Source organism: Siniperca chuatsi, linkage group LG2 (assembly GCF_020085105.1).
Source record: "Siniperca chuatsi isolate FFG_IHB_CAS linkage group LG2, ASM2008510v1, whole genome shotgun sequence".
Classification (NCBI taxonomy): domain Eukaryota; kingdom Metazoa; phylum Chordata; class Actinopteri; order Centrarchiformes; family Sinipercidae; genus Siniperca; species Siniperca chuatsi.
The window spans coordinates 16,514,743-16,538,203 of NC_058043.1; the positions used below are offsets into that span (position 1 = coordinate 16,514,743).

Below are 23,461 nucleotides of genomic sequence, written 5' to 3' on the forward strand. Positions count from 1 at the left end.
ATTGTTCAGGTATATGAGGCCACTGAGGTTATATATTTTCAGTATAGCAGTACATATATATAGGAAATACAAAACCATTTAAAAACCATTAAGCGAAGTGTTTTACTGAAGATTTTATTTATTAATTCTATTTGTGCTTTTTATAACTTAATAGCACAAAAACAAACTGAATCCCAACCACCCTCAAAAAAATTCACAATGTGAGCAGTGCTGTCCCCCCTAGTGACAGGTTGGATGAGAGAGGATAGTTTAAAAGGAAGGGGGGGAGAGAAGAAAAAAAAAAAAAATTAAAGGCACAACCAGCACTTGCTGCATCCCTTGGAGTCGTTTTGACATGCTCCAGCTAGTCACATCTACAGAAAGGGGCCACTAGCCATGCCACAAAGGAAGGGTAGAGTATACACAAGTTACTCATCAAGCAAACATTTCTCCTAGCATTAGCCCTTTCTCAGTGAACTTCAGGGGGGAAATAAAAGTTGGACAAGAGAAAGGAATGCAACCAGCTCTTGGTGACTGTCTCTTGCAGTTTTCAGCTGAACTGCAGGATAGTTTCACCTTCCCCCATACCAAGAAAAAGAAAAAATAGCTATATACAGGGAGAATAAGATTCTTTCCCATGGTCTGTACAATTGGACCTATACATTATTTACTGCGCAGAGCCTAATACAAATAATAATATAAAAAAAAAGACAAATTTTTTCACTCATCCGGCAAAACAATTCGCATCACCCGTCTTCCCATTTCTGCTGATAAGCTTCTTCAAAAGCAGTGACTTCAAGGTTGAAGACAAAGCATGGCATGGTTAGACTGTCCAGGTCTGTGCACTGTCTTTCAAATTAAAGTTCACATTTTTATGGTAACGAGGTGGTGGAGATGGGCAAAAAAGAAAATAAATCTTGCTATCCAGCAAAGTGTTTATTTTCTTATGGCCGGAACTCCAATTCATCTACACTAATGACCTTGGCCGGCATGGAGGGCAGTGGCTGTTCTAGCACGTCTGATCCAAACCACTTGGCAAGGCCTAGAGGGGGGCTGCCTCCATGTCGCTGGGAGCCATTTGTCCGGTGAGGGCCATGGCTCTGTGACTGAGGCCCTGGGATGCTTGGATGTACTGCAAGGAGACAAAAATACAGTTTAATCCAAGCACTGGGAAAATAAGACATCTTTTGAAAATGGAAAGTTCTTACCCATTTCTACTGTTATTGATCCTACATAAATTTAAACTTTAATATTCTGTACTTTTAGGTTCTTCTGTGGCACAAAAACCATAAAACTATAATCACATCTTACATTATATGTTTGAGGACAGTAAAGTATTTTTCTTATTGGCTCTAGCCACTTCAGGCAGTTTACAAACTCAAAGCCTGAAAATGACAAAATACACTTCATGTCAGAGATTCTGTATATAGGAGTTCCATTTACGACAAGAAAGACTCATTTGCCACCCAAGTTGTAAACTTTTAGATAATCCAAAGCCTTTGAGGGAAAGTAATGTTGCCACTAGCAGACGCCCGTACGGGGTCATAATATTCGACACTACTTCTACTCACTGTGTCTCTGTTGCTGGAGTTGCTGCTGCATTACTGCTAACTGCATTTGAGTATTGGCTCTGGGAGGTAGAAGTGGATGCCCTGTTGCACTTAGAGGGTACAGCGGTTGTCCAAGCAGGGCAGGAGGCAAGCCTTGAAGTTGTGCAAGGTCAACATGTGGTGGAAATATACCTGTGTGTACAATTAAAGACTTCCATCAGATCATCAATGTCAGGTTTAACATCAGGACAATTTTACAAAAAGCCTTTACAGTTAAAAAAAGGTCCAGTGTGTAGGATTTAGTGGCATCTAGCAGTGAAATTGCAGTTTGCATCCATTTGAATACCGATCGCCTCACCCTCCCAAGCGTGTAGGAGAAACTACGGTGGCCATGAAACTTGCGAAAAATACAAAAGGCCTTATCTAGAGCCAGTGTTTGGTTTGTCCATTCTGGACTACTGTAGAAACATGGCGGTGCAACATGGCAACCTCGGTGGAAGGGGACCCGCTCCCTCTGTAGATAAAGGGCTTATTCTATTGAAAACAACATTTTCAGGTTATTATACACTAATGAAAACATACTTAGAAATGGAATATAATTTATGCCAATATCTCCTAAATGTTACACACTGGACCTTTTTAATTAAAAAAAAACACTTTAAAGATGAGAACATAGAGAGAAAGGGGAAAAAAAAAAAAAAAGCTACTAACCTGCTTGCAAAAGAGCAGGTCCAAGTTGCTGGGGCTGGATACCCTGTGCAAGCATGCGTTGAACCATATTAGGGTGGAGCTGGGGAGGGGGCCGCACCATAGGTACATGGGATAGCAGCGGTACCGGATAGATGGGACGAGGGAAAGATGAGGAGGGTCCTGGTGGTACCATGGTGGGCGTATGGTGTCCAGCAGAGCCAGGCCTGAGACGCTCCTGGTCCTTGCTTGGCATGGTCTGCGAGCCGGCCTTTACTCCCCCAGACTGGGCTGCATTCCCATCCATCATCTCCAGGTATAGATTTGTGGAGCTGTTGTCTGTAAACACATAACCCAAATCCCAATGTTACAGTGTTAGTGTTTTCTCACTTAAATTAAAGTTCAAAATCAAGAAGTTGTGGGTAAATTAATGTACCATCTTGAGTATTCGCTGCTGCCTCCTTGGTCTCAGAACGACTCGATGGTTCATCTCTGCTTTTCTCTTTTGTCGCGTACATTTTGCGGATAACAGATGTGGGCGTAAATGACGGGGACAACTGTATTAAGTAAAAAAACATCAGTAACATAACTTTACAGGACAACTCAAAAACAATGACAGCTAGCAGGATTAAGTTTAAGCTCACCATGCTGGTGACAGCATTGGCTGGAGAGTTTCTTCCAGCAGGCTGAGGGCCTGGACCAGGGGAGCGATTTACACGCTGCAGTCTGCAGATCACAAGCACATCAGCCATTCGTAGCTAGCAAATGCTAACAAATCCATCTTGTTATCGGGTTTTGGTGCATATATTCAGTACACTCATGTATGCCAATATGCAGCAAAATATTTTCCATGATTGTCGAAAGATTCTTATTAGTAAAAAGGTCAGAGAAAAACAGTTTAAAGCAGCACTGCTGCAATGTGTAGCACACTAAGCTGCATTTTTTATTATTCCAGTTGCTAAAATTAACAGGCAAGTAGCCCAATACAAATGTGTTCTTCATAGCATATGAAGATCACTGATTTGCTAAGGAGGTATTAATCACATTCAATTCAACAGTCATCATTTCACCATGAATATATACTGTGCCGTATTTAAATAAGTTTTAAAAACGAACCTATTTCGAAAAGATTTGTCCTGTGGTGGCTTGTAGCCGGACTGGAATGAGTGGTGGGCATGTAGAGCAAGGTCCTGTTGGAATGCCAAAGCTTCCAGGTCCGCCTGATTCACTGGCATAGAGAGCGCCCTCATCTGGACAAACAAAATACACACAACTCAAGCAATCCCCAATTGATGTCTAAAAATTGAGTTAGTTTCCTTAAATATATATACTGTATAGTTTAAAAAATAAAAATAAAAAACTGTTGTAAGGCAGCTTGGTATTTGGGCTGTCAATGGGACTTCTCTTCCACTGAAAACTGATATACTAGGTAGGCAAGGTGAGAATTGTTATATGCATTAAAACATCTACTTTTTAGATCAAGTGATACATATTTCATGTTCTAAATGTGAATTTACATATGAAATGTAGTTATCTATTCACATCCAAGTCATTTGTGTCATTTTTACTGCCGATTACACCCAAAACAGGAACAAAATAAAGATTTATTATTATGTGTTAAAATATATTTTCAGTAATCCAACAATAAAGCAATTAATCCAAGTTCAACATGTCTAAACATTTGTTACCTGTTGCTGTGCAGCAGATCCAGGGCTGATAGACCTGTGTACATCAGCAAACTGTTCTGGCAGCATGGGCTGAGGACCAACAGGAAAACCTTCAGGTAGGAGAGGGAGGAAAAAACTATTACATGACCCAGCTTATCTGACCAACACCATCTGCTCAAACCAAAAACAACAAATAAAAATAAAACAATTCAAACTAAACATGTCAGATGTTGAGGCTAAAAGCCTAATGATGAAATCAATGCATACAATATGCATTCTTTCCAATTCCAAGATATGGTTTACAAGCGTTTTACAAGGCTGCCACTTGTCACTTTTGCAATGAACTTACCTGCTGAAGGTTGCAAACGACTGTTGAAGTAGTCAGGTGAGGGTGCCCTCTGTGGAAAGAGAGGGGGTGATGGGCCCTTGTGTAGTAGGCCATGAAGAGGGGCAGAGGTGGTTGGGCCCTCAGAGCTGCCCAACAGATTGCTAAGTAGTGTAGGGGAACCACTACAAGCAGGACCTCCCAAGAGTTCCTACAATACAAACAAACATACACACATATATTTAAGTCCCAATTCACTTTGAAGTTATTGGTCTGGCAGTTAGATTTAAGTGCAAAATCATTGTTCATTAAAATGTGGGATGAGTCCCCCCCACCCCCAATTAAGTACACCGGAGCAATTTGCCAACTTGGGAACTAGCAACGTTTTTTTTCCAACTGTTATCTGGCAGTGTTGCCACCATGCTGAGACAAAAACACTCCTTAACCATTGTTATGTTTTAAGACCTGATCTGAAAGGGACCAGAAGACAATCAGAACAGGTTGGAAATTGGAAAGAGACCTGAGGACCCAATTCAAAATGCACTCGCCCTCGAAATGACTCAAACAGAAAGACAACACCAACACTGGCCCCAGAATGATTGTTCCACAAATTAATGAGCAGCTGCAGTTGAAAAAGAGCAACAAAACATGTCGTTTTCCCCCTGCACTTCAGTTTACACCCTCCATCTGCTGCAGCAAAATAATAATAAAACATTTGTCCCACGAAAATTATGATGCACCACCTGATCACAAACCAGAGGGCCCTACTCAGACTGAATATAATTTGCACGGGCCCTGATTCTGTTAATAGTAACCAAGTGGACTCGTGAAGACATCTAGGCTATACTAAACATTTGTCAGCATTAGCCAGAGAGGATAGACACACCTGAAATATGTTTTTCTGCTGCTGAGGAGGCACCGGAGCTTCAGACACCGTCACCACAGCTTGGTCTGAAGGTTGCTGCATTGTACAGGGACAAAGAATTTGCAGCAGATGCAATGCAACCAAAAACAACTATTTCCTGGTAAAAACCCATCCCAGTGAGTAATTTAGAGTGTGTGGTAGGCATTTTTGAAGTGCGCCAAAACAGAAAATGGCATACGAACTGGCCTTCAAGTATCAGTGATCACCAGATATAAAATTTGGACATGTATCAAATATAGAATTTGGTGAAACCTCAAACTGCAACCCCACTGAGATGGATTTGTACATGAGTCGCAATCAAAGTGTCCCTCATGCAAGTCAGGTATGCCTTTGGATAATGTAATGCCTTAATATTGTTAATTTCTCAGTACAAAAATAAACCAGATCACCAATTCAGAAACTGACTTGCATTTAAAAAAAAAAAAAAAAAAAAAAGACACTTTAAGCTTTCATACATGACAGACATTCAAGAAACAACCTCCAAACAGTTAACAAATTTATGCCCATCACTTTCTAGTCCTTTTATAAAAGATAAAGTATGTAATCTAGGCTACGTTTAAAAAGCTTGCATGCAGCATCACACAGGGACACGTGTATGAGCAGTTACCCGTTCCATTGCAACATAGTGTTTTTACTTATCCAGTGTAAGCCAGGGTCAATAAATAAATAATATATAAAAATACTTACATTGTTTGTGTTGTTTTTGGGGAGAGTTGGCAGAGTTCCACTTGCCTTCATGCTGCTGACCAGTTTATTAAAGGCTGACATGTCTGAGTCACGTGAGTGTGGACGGGCGCTAGACCCACCGGTTAAAGCCTCCTCTAAATGTTCAGCCATGAAGGGCGTGCCATTTCCTTTCTGTGGAGGCGGCACCTTTCGCACCTGTGGTTCTGAGCCCAGTTTCATCCCCTTCATCTCTCCCTCCACTTCCTCCAGCGAGAGCACCGCTCCACAGTTTGCTGGAAACAGGTAGATTTAATTAAACATCATGCAGCACTGTTTAAAAAAAAAAAAAAAAAAAAAAAGTTAAATGAAATGCTAATTAAAAACAATTAGGAGAACGCCATATGACGCTGCATACTTGAGACCCTCAGGCAGGAAATCTAAGCTCAGACGACTCAACAACAAAGACCTCGTCACCCTCATCGGGTGTTCAGATACTCAAGGAGCTGCGGTGGTTTACGGCTTGTTACTACAGGTACAGCTGAGACTATGAAATGCAAATCAGAAAGTCCAGTTTCACAAGCCATTAAACGCATGGATCTATTCCTCAGATATCCAACTCTGATTGAGGTAAAAGATGAAACGATTGTCCCAGTAATAGCTCTACAGAGCAAATAGAGATACAGCGTTCACGTAACAAAATAAGTTACCAAAAATGTGCGCTTGCACGCATTTGATTGGCCAATGCAGGATGTGGCCAGATGAAATTGCATAGCATTGTGGCAAAAGCTGAGCCAGGCTCTACGTTTTGGCCAGATGACCCAGCAATGTTTTATTTTTTTTTTTGCTGGAGCCTTCTGTGTCTGCACCCTGACAAAAGGATTCAGTTAGTAAAACCAAATATGAGCATGTTTTTTTTTTGTTTTTTTTTAAATGCAGTACTAATGTTCATCTGATCGTGGCTGTACCAGAGGATCTAAGGCAGTGATCGGGCTCATATGGGGTTAAACAAATCAGACGTAAGCAGCATCATTAAAGTTATAAAAGCAGTAGTAAGAGATTTTAAAGTTGACAGAAAATCAGTTCTCTTCAGAGCGTATTGGTAACCTGGCAGCTGATGTTGGACACAGCATTGTAAACAGTAACAAAACTGTCAAACGAAGTCTTCAAAGCTATATTAAAGCTCTTATCCTGAAATGTTAATGTCTTGAGTAGTTCAAAAGGTGGATATTCTTTTCTGTTTATAATTACAATGTTTGTTACTATGGAACGAAGGTTGGGCAATATGACAACACAGGCTGTGAGACAAAAAAAAAAAAATTGTCACAGGTTTTGCTACACCATTTCTACACATTAATACAGCTGGCATTTCAATCTATATAGCGCCAATTCATAAGAGAAGTTATCTCATTGCACCTGTTCTATAGAGCAGGTCTAGACCATACTCTTTGTAAATATTATTAAGACCCAACAAGTCCCACTATGAGCAAGCACTTTGTGACAGTGGCACAAAAAAATTTCCTTAAAAAAGAAAAAAAGGGGGGTAGTTATTTGGGGAGGGGGGGCAGACTTAGGGTTGGCGCTGCCAATTGTAGGCAATGTTGCAATTCAGTAAGCAGGACAGGTGTATGGCAAGAGTTTTGCATTAATGTGATAAAGTATCTCAATTAATCTGCACTATAATCACAATATGTATTGCTATTATTGCAATGGAAAATGTAATATATCATACTCAAATTTCCATATTGCCTGACCATACATAAAGTTGGTGCACAGTACATTTCCAGTAAAATAACTCACTGCTTTCCCGTAGCCGAGCCTTGTTGACCGACAGGGTGGAAAGAAGAGGCTTCAGGTCTATTTTGGCCTTGTGCAGCAGCTCCAGGATGTCCACCTTCTCCCTGCACTCTGATGATTGAATAGGTGTGAAGTATGGGGCAGGGCTGTGGCTAGGGGATGTGCAGCGTGGCTCAAGCCCTTCAGGAGGAGCAAAACAGTCAAAGATTTTGGACATCACAGAAATTGTTTTTTGGGGGCATGAACATAACAAACCAAGAATGTAATGGGCTAGCTAGCATTGGAGAGTGATATAGTAAAGAAGCGGTTTTGTGTTGACAAAGTTTAAAGATTTGAATGCCACATCCCCAGACCAGGGTACAGTCAAGGTTGGCTTCTTTCAAAAGGTTTTTAATGCATAAAAGTTGTTTTTGCCCTGAATGTACTTTCAACAAGCAAAAAATGAATTTCTGGATAACTTTAAAACCCAAAGACCTCCTGAAATCTTGATCATTGAAGTTATCCTGATACTTCTTTAAATCCACTATTAAAAGAACAGGCCTCTGATCTTGAGGTTTTCAGACTAACATGCCAAAACACAGCTTGACCAAAGAGTGCTATGCCTGGTTTTAAGCTACATAGCTACAAGAAGCTCCTTTGGAGAAATCAAATAATTTACCTGCAAGTTTTTCCAGCTCCTCATGGGGAGTGGACCTCAGACTGCTGGACCGGCTGCCTGAAGGGCTCATGTTACTGGAGAACCACTGACTGAAGCGGCTAGCCGATACAGGGCCCTCCCCCAAAACATCCTCTATCATCTGCAAGACAGAAGCAGGCGCCTGTGAGACAAAGTGGGAAACACAAAAATCGGCAGACAGAAGGGTACAAGGACAAAAACGTGGCACTTACGTTTAATGAGTTTTCCATCGATTTAGCACAAAATGTGCTAGAAGAATGAGGGCAGTGTCAATGAATGCACTGCTGTTTGGCCTTGTGTTGATTTAATGCCATAAACCAGTGAGTACACAACTTATGTAATTTGCAGACTGGACCACTTAGTTCTCCAATTAGTTGCAGGTGTAATATAGCTATAATGATGGGCATAAATTTGGATTATTGATACCTTTTTAACCTTGGTAACCCCATGCATTAGCCCACCGACAAAGATATTTAGACAGTGCACCATTCAGTGACAATACCCACCACCACAAAGCAAATTCAGTGAAATCAAGCTAGTGCAGCAGAGGTAATCTTGTGCTGACAAAGTATCTGCAAACTTAATGCTTCGCTTCAAAAAGGCTTGTTTATTTTTTTAGAAAACACGAGCAGATGATATTTTGTCTGGTCAAAACTGTGCCGCTACGTCAACGTAGCCTCTAAAATGTTCTTCATGATAATACATGTGGGGGAAAAAAATAAAAAAATGACTTTCAAGTCTGGTTTGAGGGGGAAGGACAAAAACTTGAAAACCTCTGCTGTTAAGCTTATACTGATTTGAATACTACATAAAAAAGGAGTTATAAATGCAACCCCATCTGTGATGTTCACACTTTAAAAAAACCACACCAACAAAACCACACAGTGCAGCCCAGTACTTACAGAGGCCAGTCCTGGCATGGTCTTCTCCAGATTGAAGAACTCATTGAAGTCAAAGTCTCCAGTTGTCTGCTCAGGTAAAACATCAGGGTGGGGAACCTCCTGATCAGCAGTAGACTGCAACCCCACAGCTCGCTCTTCGGCCTGTCCACCATTACATTCCACTGCTGCACATAATCACAATCTTAAGTATCCCCAGTGTGATAGTAGCCACACCAAGCTAGTTATCCAAATAATACCATGCAGGTAAGTAACTGATTAAAAAGATATTGAATTGTTTTGGGGTTTTTTTTAATTAAAAAAAGGGTCAACTGCATTATGGTACTGTAGTTCTGAAAAACAAGGATTTGACATGCCTTCTTTTAGAGACTCTGCCCTTTTCCTTGACCGTTTGGACCTGCGCTTATCATCTTCCAGGATTTTGTCGTCAAATCCAATGAGCTCAATTGTCTCAGATTGGCTGGTGGGACCCCCGGAGAACCACTCTGGCTCCTCCTCTGCATAAGAGTCATTCCTTCTCCTTTCACTAAACACACGTTTGTCACCAAAATCTCTCTGCAAATGATGACAACAAAACATAAAATCACTGTACTTAACATGCTGCTAAAAATTTGATTAAATGAATGGGACAATTCTTGAAATAAACACTTTGTATGGAGAAACCGCACCGATGACTAAGGAAGTAAATGTTTGACTTTTTATAATGTAAGAAACACTAAATTAGTGCGCCAAACCCAATTCTCGTGACAAACTTTTAAAGTTTAAGGCTTTTATTTCACCAGCACATTTCACCTTTCAGCTCGTTTTATCCTATAACAAAACGTATCTCCACAGGCAGTTTTGTGAGAAACTGCAAGGCATATGGTGCCTGTGACTTTGCAGGACGCTTTCTTGGCAATCCTACTTGTTTAGCATTGCAAAGACATGCCAACCTCAATGCACTGAATGCCTCGTCATCTGACCACTAGGGGAATACATTATGGATGGACTGAAAGCAATGAACACCAACCCTGAATCTTTTATCCTTCAAGTCTCTCTCACGTTCCCTCTCTTTCTCCACACGGGCTTCTCTCTCAAAGGCTCGGGCAGCAATTATACGGCCACTGCCAATTCTGCGTGCTCCTCCTAGACGGAGACTCTCATTCTCCTTATTTTCCAGGGGGCTGACTGGGCGACGGACGTGGGGTGCAAGTGCAGCGTTGCCTTGACATCCACCACCGAAGCTGCGTCGCTGCGGGCTCAGTATGACATCCAGATCATCCTCCTTTAACCGCTCACGAGGATCTAAATACAATGCAGCAAACAGGCTTTGTGTTTTTAAAAAAGTACATAGACAATTCCCAATTCACATTATTACCAAACTAACAAGCCAGTGTAAGCCTAGAAAAGATCTTTCAATTTTCTCAAGAAATCATTTCATTTCTGCTTCATTTATTTTATCTTTTCCCTCAAGACAATACTATGCAGTTCGAAGATTTGTTTATGCATATTCCGGAACTGCTTAATATTCAGGGGTTGTAAGCATTACATTAACAGAAACCTCTTCTACTGGCAAGTCATGAAAGAATATAAATGTTATCTAGATCTCCTCTGACACAACATCCTCCTACAGACAATAATATCACTTTTTGACCTGTGTTTTGGTTTAAATCTGAATCTTAAGATTTCTGGCTTTGGGTCATTTACCTGGGATTCTTCGTTTCAAAGGAACTCTATCATCCATATAGTCCTTCTTAAAACCCTCCACCGGAGAGCTACGCTCTGAAGTGGGATACAATGAGGCATGCCACTTCTCAGGGTCCCAGACACCATCACTGTATCAAAACACCATTTGATCCCACAATTAAAAAAAATAAATAAAAAAAAGACACTCAACTAGTTCAGAGACTAAAATAACAAATAAGTGACTAAAATTATTCCAAAAACAAAAATCTTAACTTGGTAAAAGATGTTCACATTGTACATAAAAAAAAAAAACATTCAAGGCTAATCACAACAACAATGTTGTGTTTTTTTATGTTTCTGAGCATTAGAAAGACAAGTTATAGTACAAACTAACAACTAGTTAGAGTCAGCATGGCCAACATTTTTTAAAACCCAACTACAACCATGGATTTCAGCCTTTATCCTGTGAGCCAAAACTAGTAATGGTATCTTCTATCATACCAGGTACTTTTCATTGTATTCATCAGTCATGTCTAAACATCACTCCCTGATTAAATAGATCATTAAAAACAGCAGGACTCTGCAGGATTGACAATCATTTAAGTAGCACACACAAAAGAATGCTGATGGATTAGGTGTTAGGAGAGAGACCAAAAAAAATTTTATCAGACTCCCACGTAAGTTTGCTTGCCATTTCCAACAGCTTGTCTTAGATGGTTGTTAAAGAAGGTCGAAACAAACATATTTGATCCATCATCCTGAAAATCTGCTGTCCTTCATTCACATCTGAATGCAACCCATACAGAATATATGAGGCAGTAGAAGCATGTCAAAGATGGCTTCTTAAGCAATTGCTTTCTTGAGTTAGTGATGTGAACGAAATAAAACCGTTTTGTAGAAAAATCCCCTTGAAAGTGAATACTTTTTGCACGACTGGATAGCCACTGCTCATGTGGCTATAGCTAATACTGCCTCTAGAATTTACACTTGTAAAAATATTTAATTAAAAAAAATACATTGATCTGTGACACATATGGATTATGTATAGTGTGGATTTTTACATCCGAGGAAATATTAAATTCTTACCTGTCATATTTCTCAGATAGACACTCTGGCCTTTCATTGGAGATAGGCAGTTCTTTTATTTCCATAAGCTCCTCCTGTATCATAATTGATAATGGTTAATTTCTGTTAAGAATAACTCTGTATGGCCTCTAAATGATCATATTGTTGGTATTTCTCATCACCTTGGAGTATCTGTAAGGAGCTGTGGCTGCTGGCTGTTTAACTTGGTCCAAAGCAGCATCGCCATTCTTCTGCTCTACACAAGCATCGTTCTCCATGACTGATTTCAGATGCAGAACAGCTTCCAGCCCAACAATGACTCTGTTCCTGTTGGAAACGTTTAAGTTAATCAAGCATGTAAGTAAGTTAGCTGTTGCATTGACTTAATTTTGATCTGTCTGGACAATATAGCCTTAAATGTTAACGGACTGCTTCAAATGATGTTGATCAATTGGTCATTGATGTTAATCAACGAAAACACTTTTTTGAAAGTTGACGCAACACATCGTTATTCTAGTGCAGTGTAGAGCCTGCGAAAAAATGACGACATTTTAAACTTGTTTTCATGGAGAAGAAAAGTGACCTGGCCTCCCACATGAACAAACAGCACAACCTAAAATTATTATAAAATTAACAAACTTCACCTAACGTCAAGCTAACTTATACGGGGACAGTTTTAACAAACGCTGCTAGCTAATTAGCAAGTTAATTGACAACAGCCACAGACCGCTGACATGAGACGAGAAACGTCAATTACAATAACTTACCTAACGTTAGCGTTAATTGACAAATTGCTTGTAGCTTCTGGACTGTGAACGAAGCTGTTTTGAGAGAAATCTCCAGCTAGTACAGAACGTTTACATGACTTAACCAGTCTATTGCTAATGAACCATCTCTTTACTGAGTTTCAGGAAAATACACGCTAACAATTAGCCCAGACATTGGTGTAGGGTTAGCTAAGCTAGCGTCCCACACACAGTTAACTCTAAACCTCATTCGTGGTATAAAATGTGTACAAACAACTGGCTAGCTAGTACATTTAGAAAAACACAAACGGCCAACTTACTCAGTTTGAATGCTGCGTGGAATACTGGTTGCTGACGGCCAAGCAGCGGTAGTTCACGTTAGTTAGCTAGCTAGCAAACCTAGCACCTTTAGCTAGCTAGCTAACTAGCGTTAGCTGGGGAATGGGGATAATGCCCACCCAGCGACTACCAAACCTTAAGCCGGTTGAGTTGCAGTGACTTCAGCAAACTCACACTGAACTGGGGTAACTAAACACAATAACACAGGTCCAAATAACAAATAAATTCACACGGAGACTGTGTAATCTGAAATAACTGTCTGCTCTTTCTCTGTTTTCTAAGTCGTAGCAGCAATTTTCCTCTGGTCACCGCTTTAAAAAGGTCCTAGGAAAGATTACATTGTGCCCATCGCGCCTTTGTAGATTTTTTTTTAATTTGCTGTGTGTCGGCTGTGTTTCATTTAATATATAAACCATAATATATAACTATAATATTGAACTATATAAATAGTGGCAAAAATCTAACTTGCTTTGTAGGGGTATGACTTACACTAAACTTAGAACATTAAAGAGGCATTATTTAGGACAGCTATTCTTTGTCTTGGGGTTTGCCCGATTTGTTACTCTTACGTAGCCGTCTCCCGGCTCTTCTTTGTGTCAGTGTGAGATACCGCCCTCACGGGCTGTCCAGGGATAACATTGTGAGTAGCCGTTACACTGAAAGGACCCTGGGTACGTTCCTGACTTTTAGTACTCTGCACGGCGCAGCGAGAAAACATATGTCACAATTTAAACTCTTTTATAGAGGATAATGTCATATAACCATTGCCTCAGTTCCAGCCTGGAAATATTATTAAACTGTGTGAAAACGCCAGAGAGACACATTCAACATCCACAAACTGAACTTAGTGCAGTACTACGCAGAGCATCGGCGCTGCGTGTTGCCATTGACAACTGAGTCTGGAACAAACCCCAATGTCACAGCAGCGTTCACGTGACAAGGAAAAACTAACGCGCGGCACTTAGTTACCCAAACACTTTCTTCACATTGATGAAGGGTGCTAATGGCATAAAACTATGGTAAATTATTGGTCTTTGTTGCTTTTATTTCAAATGGGATGCTGTTGTTCTATAGTTCTGTACACTAGTGGCCTGATTTAATATAATGCAAAGTAACGCCAGAAAACCAGATCCAGTAAGACCCCGACTAAGCAGTGTCAGTTCTGGTGGTGAAACAAAACAAGTCCGCAAAGTTCACACCAGAAAGGTTCCTTACAGAGTTGGATACAGCTGGAACAAAGGTGGAAGACTCAAGGAGCTGAGAATAAGGTGCTGAGACACTTAATTTACTGTATTTCAGCTTGCTACTTTTATCATGTAAAACTTTGTCTTTTTTTTCAACCACTGCAGGCACTTGGCAAGGAAGTTCCTGAAGATATGGATGCAGAATACCTTTGGCCGAATTCTCCCCCATAAAGCCAAGTACAACATGTTACACTCATTTTGTAAACTGGTGTTGTTGAAATAAGAAATGTATAAATCATTGTATCTTTACAGCTAGGATCACAGTCTGTTTGTCACTTTCAAATGTCCTCCCTGAGCTGAGTTCTCTAAGTCAAGTGAATATTGCATGCTGCAGGTCCCACTATAACAGCGTGGTCTTGAGACGAGCCTTTGAAGGATGGAGAGACGAGTGGTGGATGTCCAGGAGGGAGTGGGGTCTTACAATGCGGGCAGAGTGTCACTACAGGTACAGATACAGTCTTGCTCCTCAGTCAGCTGGTCACAGACAGTGGTTGCGTCTGCTAATGATGTATTTTGTGTTTCAGGTATTATCTGTATAATTTGGCATTCCATAGCTGGCGAACTTTTACGTCATTGCAGATGCAAAAGAAGAGCAAAGTCCAAAATGCTCAATCATTTGGTATGAGTTTGGCACATAGAATGAGAGTATATCTTAACCTTGAAGTCTTATGTTTTGTTAGATATCACAAGCAGCTGTTTTGTCACTAATCACTTTGTTTCCTTAACTAGCTGACAGGCAACGGATGCGTCTGGTTTGGGACAGATGGGAGGTTTTCACAGAGATGAGGCGAATGAAGAGCAGAATGCTTGAATCTGCCCTTGAGCAGAACAGACTTGCAACTCTGCAGTAAGATCACTGTATTTACAAATCAGACCTATGCTTTGTGGATTATTGGTTTTAACACTGTTGTGTTTTTTCACCTGTGCAGTTCAGCATGGAGCTTGTGGCAGACTAGGCTGCAGCAGCAACAAGACTTTTACACTTTAGAGGACCAAGCTCTGAAACAGAGGGCGCTAACTTTGCAGAGCAGGGTAAAGACATGACCTAACACACCCATAAATCATATATTGTCAACAGTGTGTGTGATGAATACTGATCTCCTTCCTTTGTATTTTGTGTGGTGACATGTGAACGTCTTTTTTTTTTTTTGTCCAAGACTTGGCTTCAGTGGAAAGAAATGCACACAACTGCTTGTTGCCAGAAAGAGAAAGAATCCAAAGCTGTACTTCACTTCATCCTCAGACTGAAAAGAAAAACATTACATTGTTGGAAAACATATGTGTTTTGTCTCCAAACCAAGAAAAAGTCACAAGGTCATTATAAATTACCTGTATTTCTTCATTTAATATAAACCACAAGCTCATTCATGCTATACATCTTATATATATCAACTGCTTGTTCACAGTTTTAAACTTGATTATGCAATTTTCTCTTACAATTGCTTTCCTGTTTTTATTTGTTTTCAGCTGTGGCTCAGCGTGCCTGCCATCTCCGCCTGGTGATAATGTGTTGGAGTAAATGGAGCAGCGCGTTGCATTGCAAACGGAGCGAGGAGGACCGTTTGCAAGCTGCGGGGCATTTGGCTGTACAGAGCACCCAACGCAGAGCACTGGAGCGCTGGAGAGCTTGTATCCTAACCCAAACATAAAACAAACATACCTTCCATTTTCATACCTACTACAGAACCATAAGCAGTCCACTGAGAGATAGTAAGGGCTTGGAATTAACAGTACAGGTGTTTGTTTCCTGAGCTTGACAGTAGATGTGATGTTGTGCAGAGAAGAGGCTCAAAAAAACAGGATTGCAACTCAACATTATCATCATCATCTACTGGTAAGATCCAAAAAAACAAAGCAACTGCATGTAAGTATAGAGTGCGATCATTTAATGTATTGAACACTGTGTGTTCTTGTTGCAGCGTGCTGGATCACAGGGACTTTGTCTTAACGTCATCTGGAACAAAACACACCGACTGAACAACAACATGGCTGTCCAACATCATCATCAAACTGTAATTGATGCACTCTATCATTCTAATACTACAGTGTCAATTACATACTTTTAAGTAATGTTCTTAAAGCTTCTAAATGTTTTTCATAGATGACAAATAAGTATTGGAAGCTGTGGCAGGACTGTCTGGAGGAGGCTGAAGACAAGAGTTTTCAACCCCTAACAGAAATGGCACTGACTAAACACAGGTGGTTTTATTTATATTTCCCAGTCGCTACCAGTAGCTGTGTTTGCCCTAGAGTGAATAATATGTGAATTGTTGTATGTTGTAGCATCCAAGCTACAAACATGTTGCGTATTCCATATAAAATTGTTCCTGTTTGCATTATTTGGATTAAAATTTGACTTAAATTGTTTTTGTCTTTACAGCACATCCCTGTTGAGCAGCTGTTTCCACCACTGGAGAGAGAAACTTGCTGAACAAAGGCACATGCAGGTATTTTTAGAGCTAATACATGAGCAATACTTACAGAGCAGAGATAAGGACACATTTCAGTAGATATTCTAAATATAGTCTTTATGCATTTCCAGCATAATATGACAGTATATAAATTCCTTCAAAATGTAGCCAAACAGTAGGTGAAAATATGAGCGATATCTGTGTGAGCCTCATTCCTACATATAGTTTAGCTGCAAACTCAAAAACATAATCTTTTCCTGCAGGAATTGGAGCATCGTGCAGACATTTGGTTTGCTGAACACATGTTGCCTTGGTGTTTCAACTCATGGGTTGAGTTTACTCTGCAGAGAAGACTCCGTAAACAGAGGAGCCACAAGGCAAAAGTCTACAATCAGTGAGTTAACACACACACACACACACACACACACACACACCCGATTTGTACCATTGACCGTTCTTGTGTCTCTATATGATTTTTTTTATCACTGTTATCAGGCAACGTCAGCACTCTTGGGTGTTTTACACCTGGTGGGCACGATCGGAGAAGCACAAGGAGCAGATGCTTTCTGAGCGGATGGTATGTTAGCTACTGCATATTGTTGATAAAGAGCACGGCTCTGTATGAGATACTGACAGATAACTCATTATCAGGCAATTCTACACGAGGAGCGCTGCCACTTGCAGAGAGCCTGGGGTCACTGGAGGCAGCGGACAGAGCAGCAAATCAATGAGGAGGAGAAACAGGAGGCTTCAGACCGTCTGTACCTACGCAGATTGATCCACAAGACGATGACACAGTGGAGGGACAACAGCACTGAGATACGAGACAGGTGAAGCAAACTGAGTGATGCTGAAGTGTTTGAGTAGAGTGGTGAACTTGCTGCTACTAAACGCATATTTTTGAACACATTTGTTTGCATGTCAGGAGAAATCGAGAGCAACAGGCTTGTCATCAGGGTGACCTGCGCTGCATGAGATGGGCTGTGGAAAAATGGAAAAAGGTGACTCTATAGTATTTGGATCAAGGTTTTAAAAACAAAACAAAACAAAAAGACAGACTGCCCTGTTTCTGTCTGGAAACTTGTGTCTTCCGCTGAGCTGTTCTGCTAAGCATCCCTGGTAGCCTGTATAGTGTCTCAGTGAGATCCGAGCACTGAGTGTCTGCATGTAACCTGCTGTATGTATCCCAGAAACACTGTTCTCCTCTTCTTCATTTGTTCAGTATTACAAGACCTACGTATGTGTCTCATTTAAAAGCAATCATTGGATCATAATACAGTTCCCGTGTGTTATAATCCAATTCTTATATTCATATTTCTAAGAAAATCAAGGAAGCAGTGGTACAGATAAAAACACAAATCAGATGCACATCTGCTTCTTTCGTGTGTGTGTGTGTGTGTGTGTGTGTGTGTGTGTTTGTTAAGTGTCTCTTGTGTGTTTGGTCAGTTTGTTCAGAGCCAGCGAGTGAAGAAAAGCAGACTGAAGCAGATGCAGCGTTACCATGAAGTTAAACTTGTCAAACACACATTTGTGGCCTGGAAGGTACATCAGCATTTTGTAATCACATGATTTTTTAAGGTTGTAGTAATAAAGACAATGTTAAAGCTGATATACTGTGACCTGCTGTGTTCACAGAAACACCACTTACAGATGTCTCAGATCTGTGGTCATGCAGAGGAACTTTACAGACAACAAAAACAGAACTTTCTCAGGTATTGAACACAAATACTGAAGTCTTGAGTTTGAATTTCTTTAATTAGAAACCACTGGTGTATTTTCTGTAAATGATCAGTAAAACACTGTCATTGATCTGATCTGTTTCCCATTGTCTCCATCTGAATGATTCATGTCAGCTTTATCTCCTCAGTCTCAATAATATCTCTCTTCAGGAAGGTTCTCTCTGTTTGGAGGGAGAACGCAGTGCTGCTGACAGAGGTCAGGCTCGTGGAGCGACGAGCACAGAGCCACTTTCAGCATTTCCTTCAGCTTAAGGTTATAAAGCAGTCTGGTGCCCTCATATGCAAAACATATCATAGTTATCCCTTTGTGGAGCCTTTGCTCATTGCTTTCTTGTAAATCTGTCAAGGTGTTTCTTGCTTGGAGAGAATCAACAACATGTGCAGTGTCAAAGCGCCACCAGCAGGGGGAAGCAGTCAGCAGGGCTCAGAGGTCCATAAGCCAAGGTAACAACAGAACTCCTTACAGTGACCACATGTAGCAAAGTTTCAAGTCCATTTCAGTATTTATTTTCTGTCAACAGATGTACTAAGTGTTGTACATTTCTTATACCTACAGCTTGATAGTTAGGAAGTGTTTGTGTAACGTGCTGTTACTCTTACTGCTGACTGGCCAACTTTCAAAGATGATACACAGTACAACACAGGCTGTAATGAAGAGAGGCCCTCACACAAGGAAACCAAAATGATACAGACCCATTTTTTCCCCACAGTTTATTACAAATTAAGTTTGAAACTTGAAGTTTTTAAAACATTCATTACAAGAAACCTTGATTTTCTTTTCAAAAATACATATCCTTCCTTTTAGCCTTTCTACAATCTTGTGTCCCACACAAATTTACTTTTGTCTGTTGTATTACTGTTTTCATAGTATTCCACCACAGTTTTGACAACTATTAAGTTAATGTTGTCAGAATTCTACTATTAAGTGTACCCAAATTGTTTTCTATGTTTAGTGCGGCTGCTGCGATCTTTCAGACAATGGAGGAAGCAAACCAGGGAGGCTTGGAGAGAGAGGATATGCATGGAAAAAGCCAGACAGCGCCATGAGTCCAACATCCTTTCTAAAGCACTGAAAGCATGGAATAAACATCACTACCAGTATCAGAAAAATAAGGTTTTAACTTCATTATCCATTAACTGTTATATAAAGCCACACTGTTGACTTCATGCTGTAACATCAATTTTTAAAAATGTGATTATTTCATAGGTTATGAAACGACAGGGACTCTTTTTGCTGAGATTAAAGATGTACCAGACATACTTTGAACAGTGGAAAATGAAGGTTTGTTGATATTCTTTTTCACACAAACACTTTAGCCTCTTAAACGCTGCTGATTTTACACATAAAGATCACTTTACTTGTCATGAGGCGCACTTCTCAGCCAGTAAAAACAGTTGCATAATGTCCTCTGTTGTCTTTGTAAAGTTTGAAAAAAGAACTGATGCATTATTGAAATTGTGGTATCCAGCGCTTTTTTACCTTGACTCGTACTAGAGACTAAAAGTCATTATATCTCGGCCTCTGATGCATTGATTTTGACTATTCTTTTTAAAAATTGTCTCTCACATGTCCCCCAACTTTATGGAAATATAAAATAGATAATTTCAGCCAGAGAAAGAGAAGGAAATGGAGGGAATTGGCCTTGTTTTATTTGATATTTTGGGACATCTGTATGAGTAGATATCAAGTCAGACAGACCGATATATGTGGTGTGGTTTAGTGCAGATAAACTGGCCGTGATTTTGGTTTCCTTCCTGCTAACAGCTGCAGTACAGACAGAGAGAAGCTAAGCAGACAGAGCGAGCGCTCTGGCACTGGTCCCTCACTCTTCAGGCCAAGGTAACATCTGCCCGCACATTTCTTCTCTCGTTGCAAAACTGGGCGCTGAATTGTAGGATTGGCGGTTTAACCCGTCGTGACGTTGTTTTGTGAACCCGCTGCAGGTGTTGTACGGATGGAGGCTGTGGGTCACGGAGCAGCGCAGGAAACACGAGCAGGCGGCCAGAGCTGCACAGGTCTACAGAGACCAGCTGCTGAGGGAGGGCGTGACATGCATCCTCACATACGCTGCTCACATGAATGATCTCACAACGAGCCTAACGCAACACAGCCAAGAGCAGGTGGGTATCTGTGTGTGTGTGTTAAGTACATTTAGTGTAATTTCAGACATTAAATTTGAGTATCATTTCATCAAGTCTGTCCTGCAGAGGTCGCGACATCTCCAGAGGGTGGTTAAGCGTTGTGCTATGCGGTGGAAGCAGCGGGTGCTGTGTAAACCCCAAAGAGAGCAAGAGGTCAAAAGGCAACCGCTGAAAAAGAGTGTGACCTTCTGTTTGACTACACCTGGATTGAAGAGTGTTTCTCCGTCTGACTCAGTGGAGCAGGAAGCTGAGGATGGAGTGCTTAGCGAGCTGTGAGTCTGAGCCCCTGACAGGCTGTGAATCTGCGTTCAACACATGGACTAAGTCTTACAGAGTTCTTCATGTTTTTTGCAGACTGCTCAGCCGCACCTCTCGACGTCAGCCACGTCGCTGCGAGGAACTGTTAGAGTCTCCACTGAAAATAAAGTAACACCGTTTTTGTGGACATAATCGACATACATTACATTTCCTTTAAATACCACCCACCTATTTCAAATCAGAAATCAGCTCAGATAGAAACATTGGGTTAAAAATATTCACTTAATAATACTCACTCAGCAGAAGGCCACTGACAAAAGCTTTTTCTCTTGTTTTCTAGCACCCCAAAGCAGTCTGCCGTCACCAGCACCAGTTGTCTTTCACAGGAAGGCCGTCCTACAGTGTTGTCCTGCCGCCACCCTGCTAAAGTCCCTGTTACCTCCACACACCAGAGCATCATCATACCTAATGTGTCACCCTCTGACCCTCACATGTCCACTATGGACTCTCCTCAGGAAAACCAAGACGTTCTTTTACCCCCCTCTGCTTTCATGACCACCAAGCCTGAAGATTCAGTAATAATCACTTCTTTGACTTAGACAAATATCAGTATGCATTCAGTGCTAAATTAAATAACTTGACTCAGATGTATCATCTGTTTCTTTCTTCCAAGTTGGGGAAGACCAGCAGCTCAGGTTCTGGAGATGCTCCACTTGTTCCTTCCTTTAAACAACACTCACCAGCTTCTCCAGGTATGATACCTGCACCTTTCTTCCCCAGTATGAAGTAACATGATTTTCTAGCTTGGATTATGCAGAACATTGCGAATGCCATGGTCTAAACAAACTTTTTGTTGTGCTTCAAGCATCAAGTGGAGTAACTGTAGAAGATGCAGCGATGGATCCAACTTCAAATCTGACCAGAAAGCTGCTCAGCATCCAGCTGGACATGAAGACATACCAAGAGGACAGGAAGCAGCTCCGGTAAGAAATCTGTGAGAACAGTTGTTCCATTCTTCTAGCGTTGTTGATCACATTGTCTACATAGTAATTAATGTTTAATTTGCATGTGTCCACTCAGGGCATGGCAAAAACTGAAAGAGGTATTACAAAGTTGGCTGCAGACCAGCGGAAAGGATGAACAAATGGAAAAAAATGCTGTTTGTCAAGAGTTGAAGGAGGTAAGGAGATAAGATACTTTTGTCATTGTTTTATGTTAAACACGAAACAACACTTAGAAACGGTGAAAACAGCAACCGCACAAGGGCAGAATTGTCAGCACTTGCATGGTACTTAAATTTGTAGTTTACACTTTAGAGATGAAACTGTATCATTCATTTCTGAAAGATACAGTCCTGACTTAGTTGTTGCATCCCAAATCTCCAAACTTCATTGTTGATGTTTTGAAATGCAACACAGTCAGCATTGAACTTAAGAGAACATTAATCAAGTGTTTGAGTCTTGAGTCTTAATTTTGTTAAATATAAAAATTTTTAAAAAGAGTTTTTATCTAAACCATCAATACTTCATCTGAAAGTTTTATTAGTTAATGGCCTCACCAGTCAAGGTTATTTAAGCATGACTTATCACACCTTTATTCAAAGTGTATAACCACTTATGACTACGACTAACTGTAACAAATAAAAATAACAAGTGAGAAAAATACAAATGTGTTTTGATGTTGACAGTTGGAGGAGCGCATCGACAGACTGTCCACTGAACTGGCAAAACGGAAACCAGCGATGCTGCTGCATGCAGAGAGGATCCAGCATTTACAGACTGTCCTCGCAGATCACGCTGTGTTTACAACATGACAGGAAATAGTTAAGTCGTCACACCCGATTACACCTGCTGATTGTTCGGACTGTTGACACAAGAATTGAAAAAGAAAACTGTTCACCAGCTGATACATCTTTTGCTATAAGCTTGCTTTTTTTTTAGATTGAACATTTATACCTCTACTGCACTCGGCTTGTGAGGGAATAAAAGGATATGTTAATATGTGTTCTTGTTGAATATCATGTAATTTGACTGAGCATATCCAAAAACATTAAAGTCAAGTTCCTTACAGCAGCTTTCACTGCTACATCTACACTTAAAATCTGCGAAAACTTTGGCTAGGGGTCGTCCTTGTGACAGATGGTGCTGAATATTTTCCATATGTGTGAAAAAAAGTAACTTTGCTATTTTCAGAGGACCTGCCTTTGTGCAATGTGTTTCTATTTATCCGTTAGTACCAGAGCCTCTTATGCTTTGGAAAATCTATGCAGGAGTATCGGGGAAAGGAAATAGAAAGGCCAGCTGTCTGTTGTGCTCTGCAGACTACAGACAGATTTGATCTACAACAGGGCAGAATGCGAGGACTTTATGCCATTTTACTCTTTTTCATCTTTGTCTGCTGCATCAGGGGTAAGATATGTTACTGAACTAGTTTATTTACTTAAATTGTTAAGTTATTTTATGTTCATATTCAATCAATTGTACTGTTGAATGTTCTAAGTCTTTTTATTCGTTTTACATGTTTGCTTTTGGTTGTTATGGCAAGATTGTTGCTCTCTTTTTGGAGCTTTTTGTTGACATTATTAAAACTGATTTAAACATTATAAATGTTGTAAAATCATTTCACAGTTTATCAAAATGATAAGTTGCCTTTCGATTTTCTTATTTAATGAAATTCATTAAGTA

General features: G+C 40.5%; 2 protein-coding genes across 11 annotated transcripts; one reads left to right on the forward strand and one right to left on the reverse strand.

Moving 5' to 3' along the window:
- Positions 1-98: 98 nt before the first annotated feature.
- On the reverse strand, positions 99-13,330 carry eif4enif1 (eukaryotic translation initiation factor 4E nuclear import factor 1). 4 transcript variants are annotated; one of them, XM_044172571.1, is made up of 20 exons: positions 13,081-13,329; positions 12,965-13,032; positions 12,081-12,225; positions 11,920-11,993; positions 10,855-10,982; positions 10,178-10,452; positions 9,525-9,723; positions 9,172-9,335; positions 8,252-8,411; positions 7,597-7,773; positions 5,821-6,092; positions 5,095-5,169; positions 4,233-4,419; positions 3,905-3,993; positions 3,333-3,466; positions 2,861-2,942; positions 2,653-2,773; positions 2,241-2,555; positions 1,551-1,721; positions 99-1,111 (listed from the first exon to the last, which is right to left on the reverse strand). In XM_044172571.1, exons 3-20 carry the CDS (start codon positions 12,174-12,176, stop codon positions 924-926), a joined length of 2,907 nt encoding a protein of 968 aa, XP_044028506.1. In that variant the 5' UTR covers positions 12,177-12,225; positions 12,965-13,032; positions 13,081-13,329; the 3' UTR covers positions 99-923. The 4 variants fall into 4 exon arrangements, with proteins under 4 accessions (XP_044028506.1, XP_044028515.1, XP_044028531.1 ...); XM_044172580.1 differs by having other exon boundaries at positions 9,172-9,332; positions 12,965-13,330; XM_044172596.1 differs by having other exon boundaries at positions 8,252-8,390; positions 9,172-9,332; positions 12,965-13,329.
- On the forward strand, positions 12,238-23,379 carry sfi1 (SFI1 centrin binding protein). Of its 7 annotated transcripts, none has more exons than XM_044172551.1 (31): positions 12,238-12,255; positions 14,333-14,404; positions 14,562-14,672; positions 14,752-14,846; positions 14,957-15,074; positions 15,157-15,259; positions 15,385-15,541; positions 15,695-15,856; positions 15,988-16,061; positions 16,147-16,239; positions 16,329-16,426; positions 16,608-16,674; positions 16,902-17,032; positions 17,134-17,215; positions 17,290-17,468; positions 17,564-17,639; positions 18,085-18,180; positions 18,274-18,350; positions 18,528-18,630; positions 18,725-18,821; positions 19,331-19,491; positions 19,585-19,659; positions 20,143-20,217; positions 20,322-20,498; positions 20,574-20,791; positions 20,874-20,945; positions 21,118-21,352; positions 21,451-21,529; positions 21,643-21,760; positions 21,858-21,957; positions 22,465-23,379. In XM_044172551.1, coding segments are annotated over exons 1-31 (3,429 nt in total). In that variant the 5' UTR covers positions 12,238-12,253; the 3' UTR covers positions 22,591-23,379. The 7 variants fall into 7 exon arrangements, with proteins under 7 accessions (XP_044028486.1, XP_044028465.1, XP_044028448.1 ...); XM_044172530.1 differs by lacking the exon at positions 12,238-12,255 and adding an exon at positions 13,684-14,251 and having other exon boundaries at positions 20,586-20,791; XM_044172513.1 differs by lacking the exon at positions 12,238-12,255 and adding an exon at positions 13,685-14,251.
- The last annotated feature ends 82 nt before the right edge of the window (positions 23,380-23,461 follow it).

Bases quoted from the DNA above. Each gene is read 5' to 3' on its own strand.
- eif4enif1 (XM_044172571.1), bottom strand. From the start codon at position 12,176: ATGGAGAACGATGCTTGTGTAGAGCAGAAGAATGGCGATGCTGCTTTG. The intron at 3,467-3,904 runs GTAACAAATGTT...TTGTTTGTCCAG, and splicing joins GATCTGCTGCACAGCAACAG to ATGAGGGCGCTCTCTATGCC. The intron at 2,556-2,652 runs GTACATTAATTT...ATGTGTTTACAG, and splicing joins AGCAGCGAATACTCAAGATG to ACAACAGCTCCACAAATCTA.
- sfi1 (XM_044172513.1), top strand. From the start codon at position 14,088: ATGCAAAGTAACGCCAGAAAACCAGATCCAGTAAGACCCCGACTAAGC. The intron at 16,062-16,146 runs GTAAGATCCAAA...TTCTTGTTGCAG, and splicing joins ATTATCATCATCATCTACTG to CGTGCTGGATCACAGGGACT. The intron at 16,427-16,607 runs GTGGTTTTATTT...TTGTCTTTACAG, and splicing joins ATGGCACTGACTAAACACAG to CACATCCCTGTTGAGCAGCT.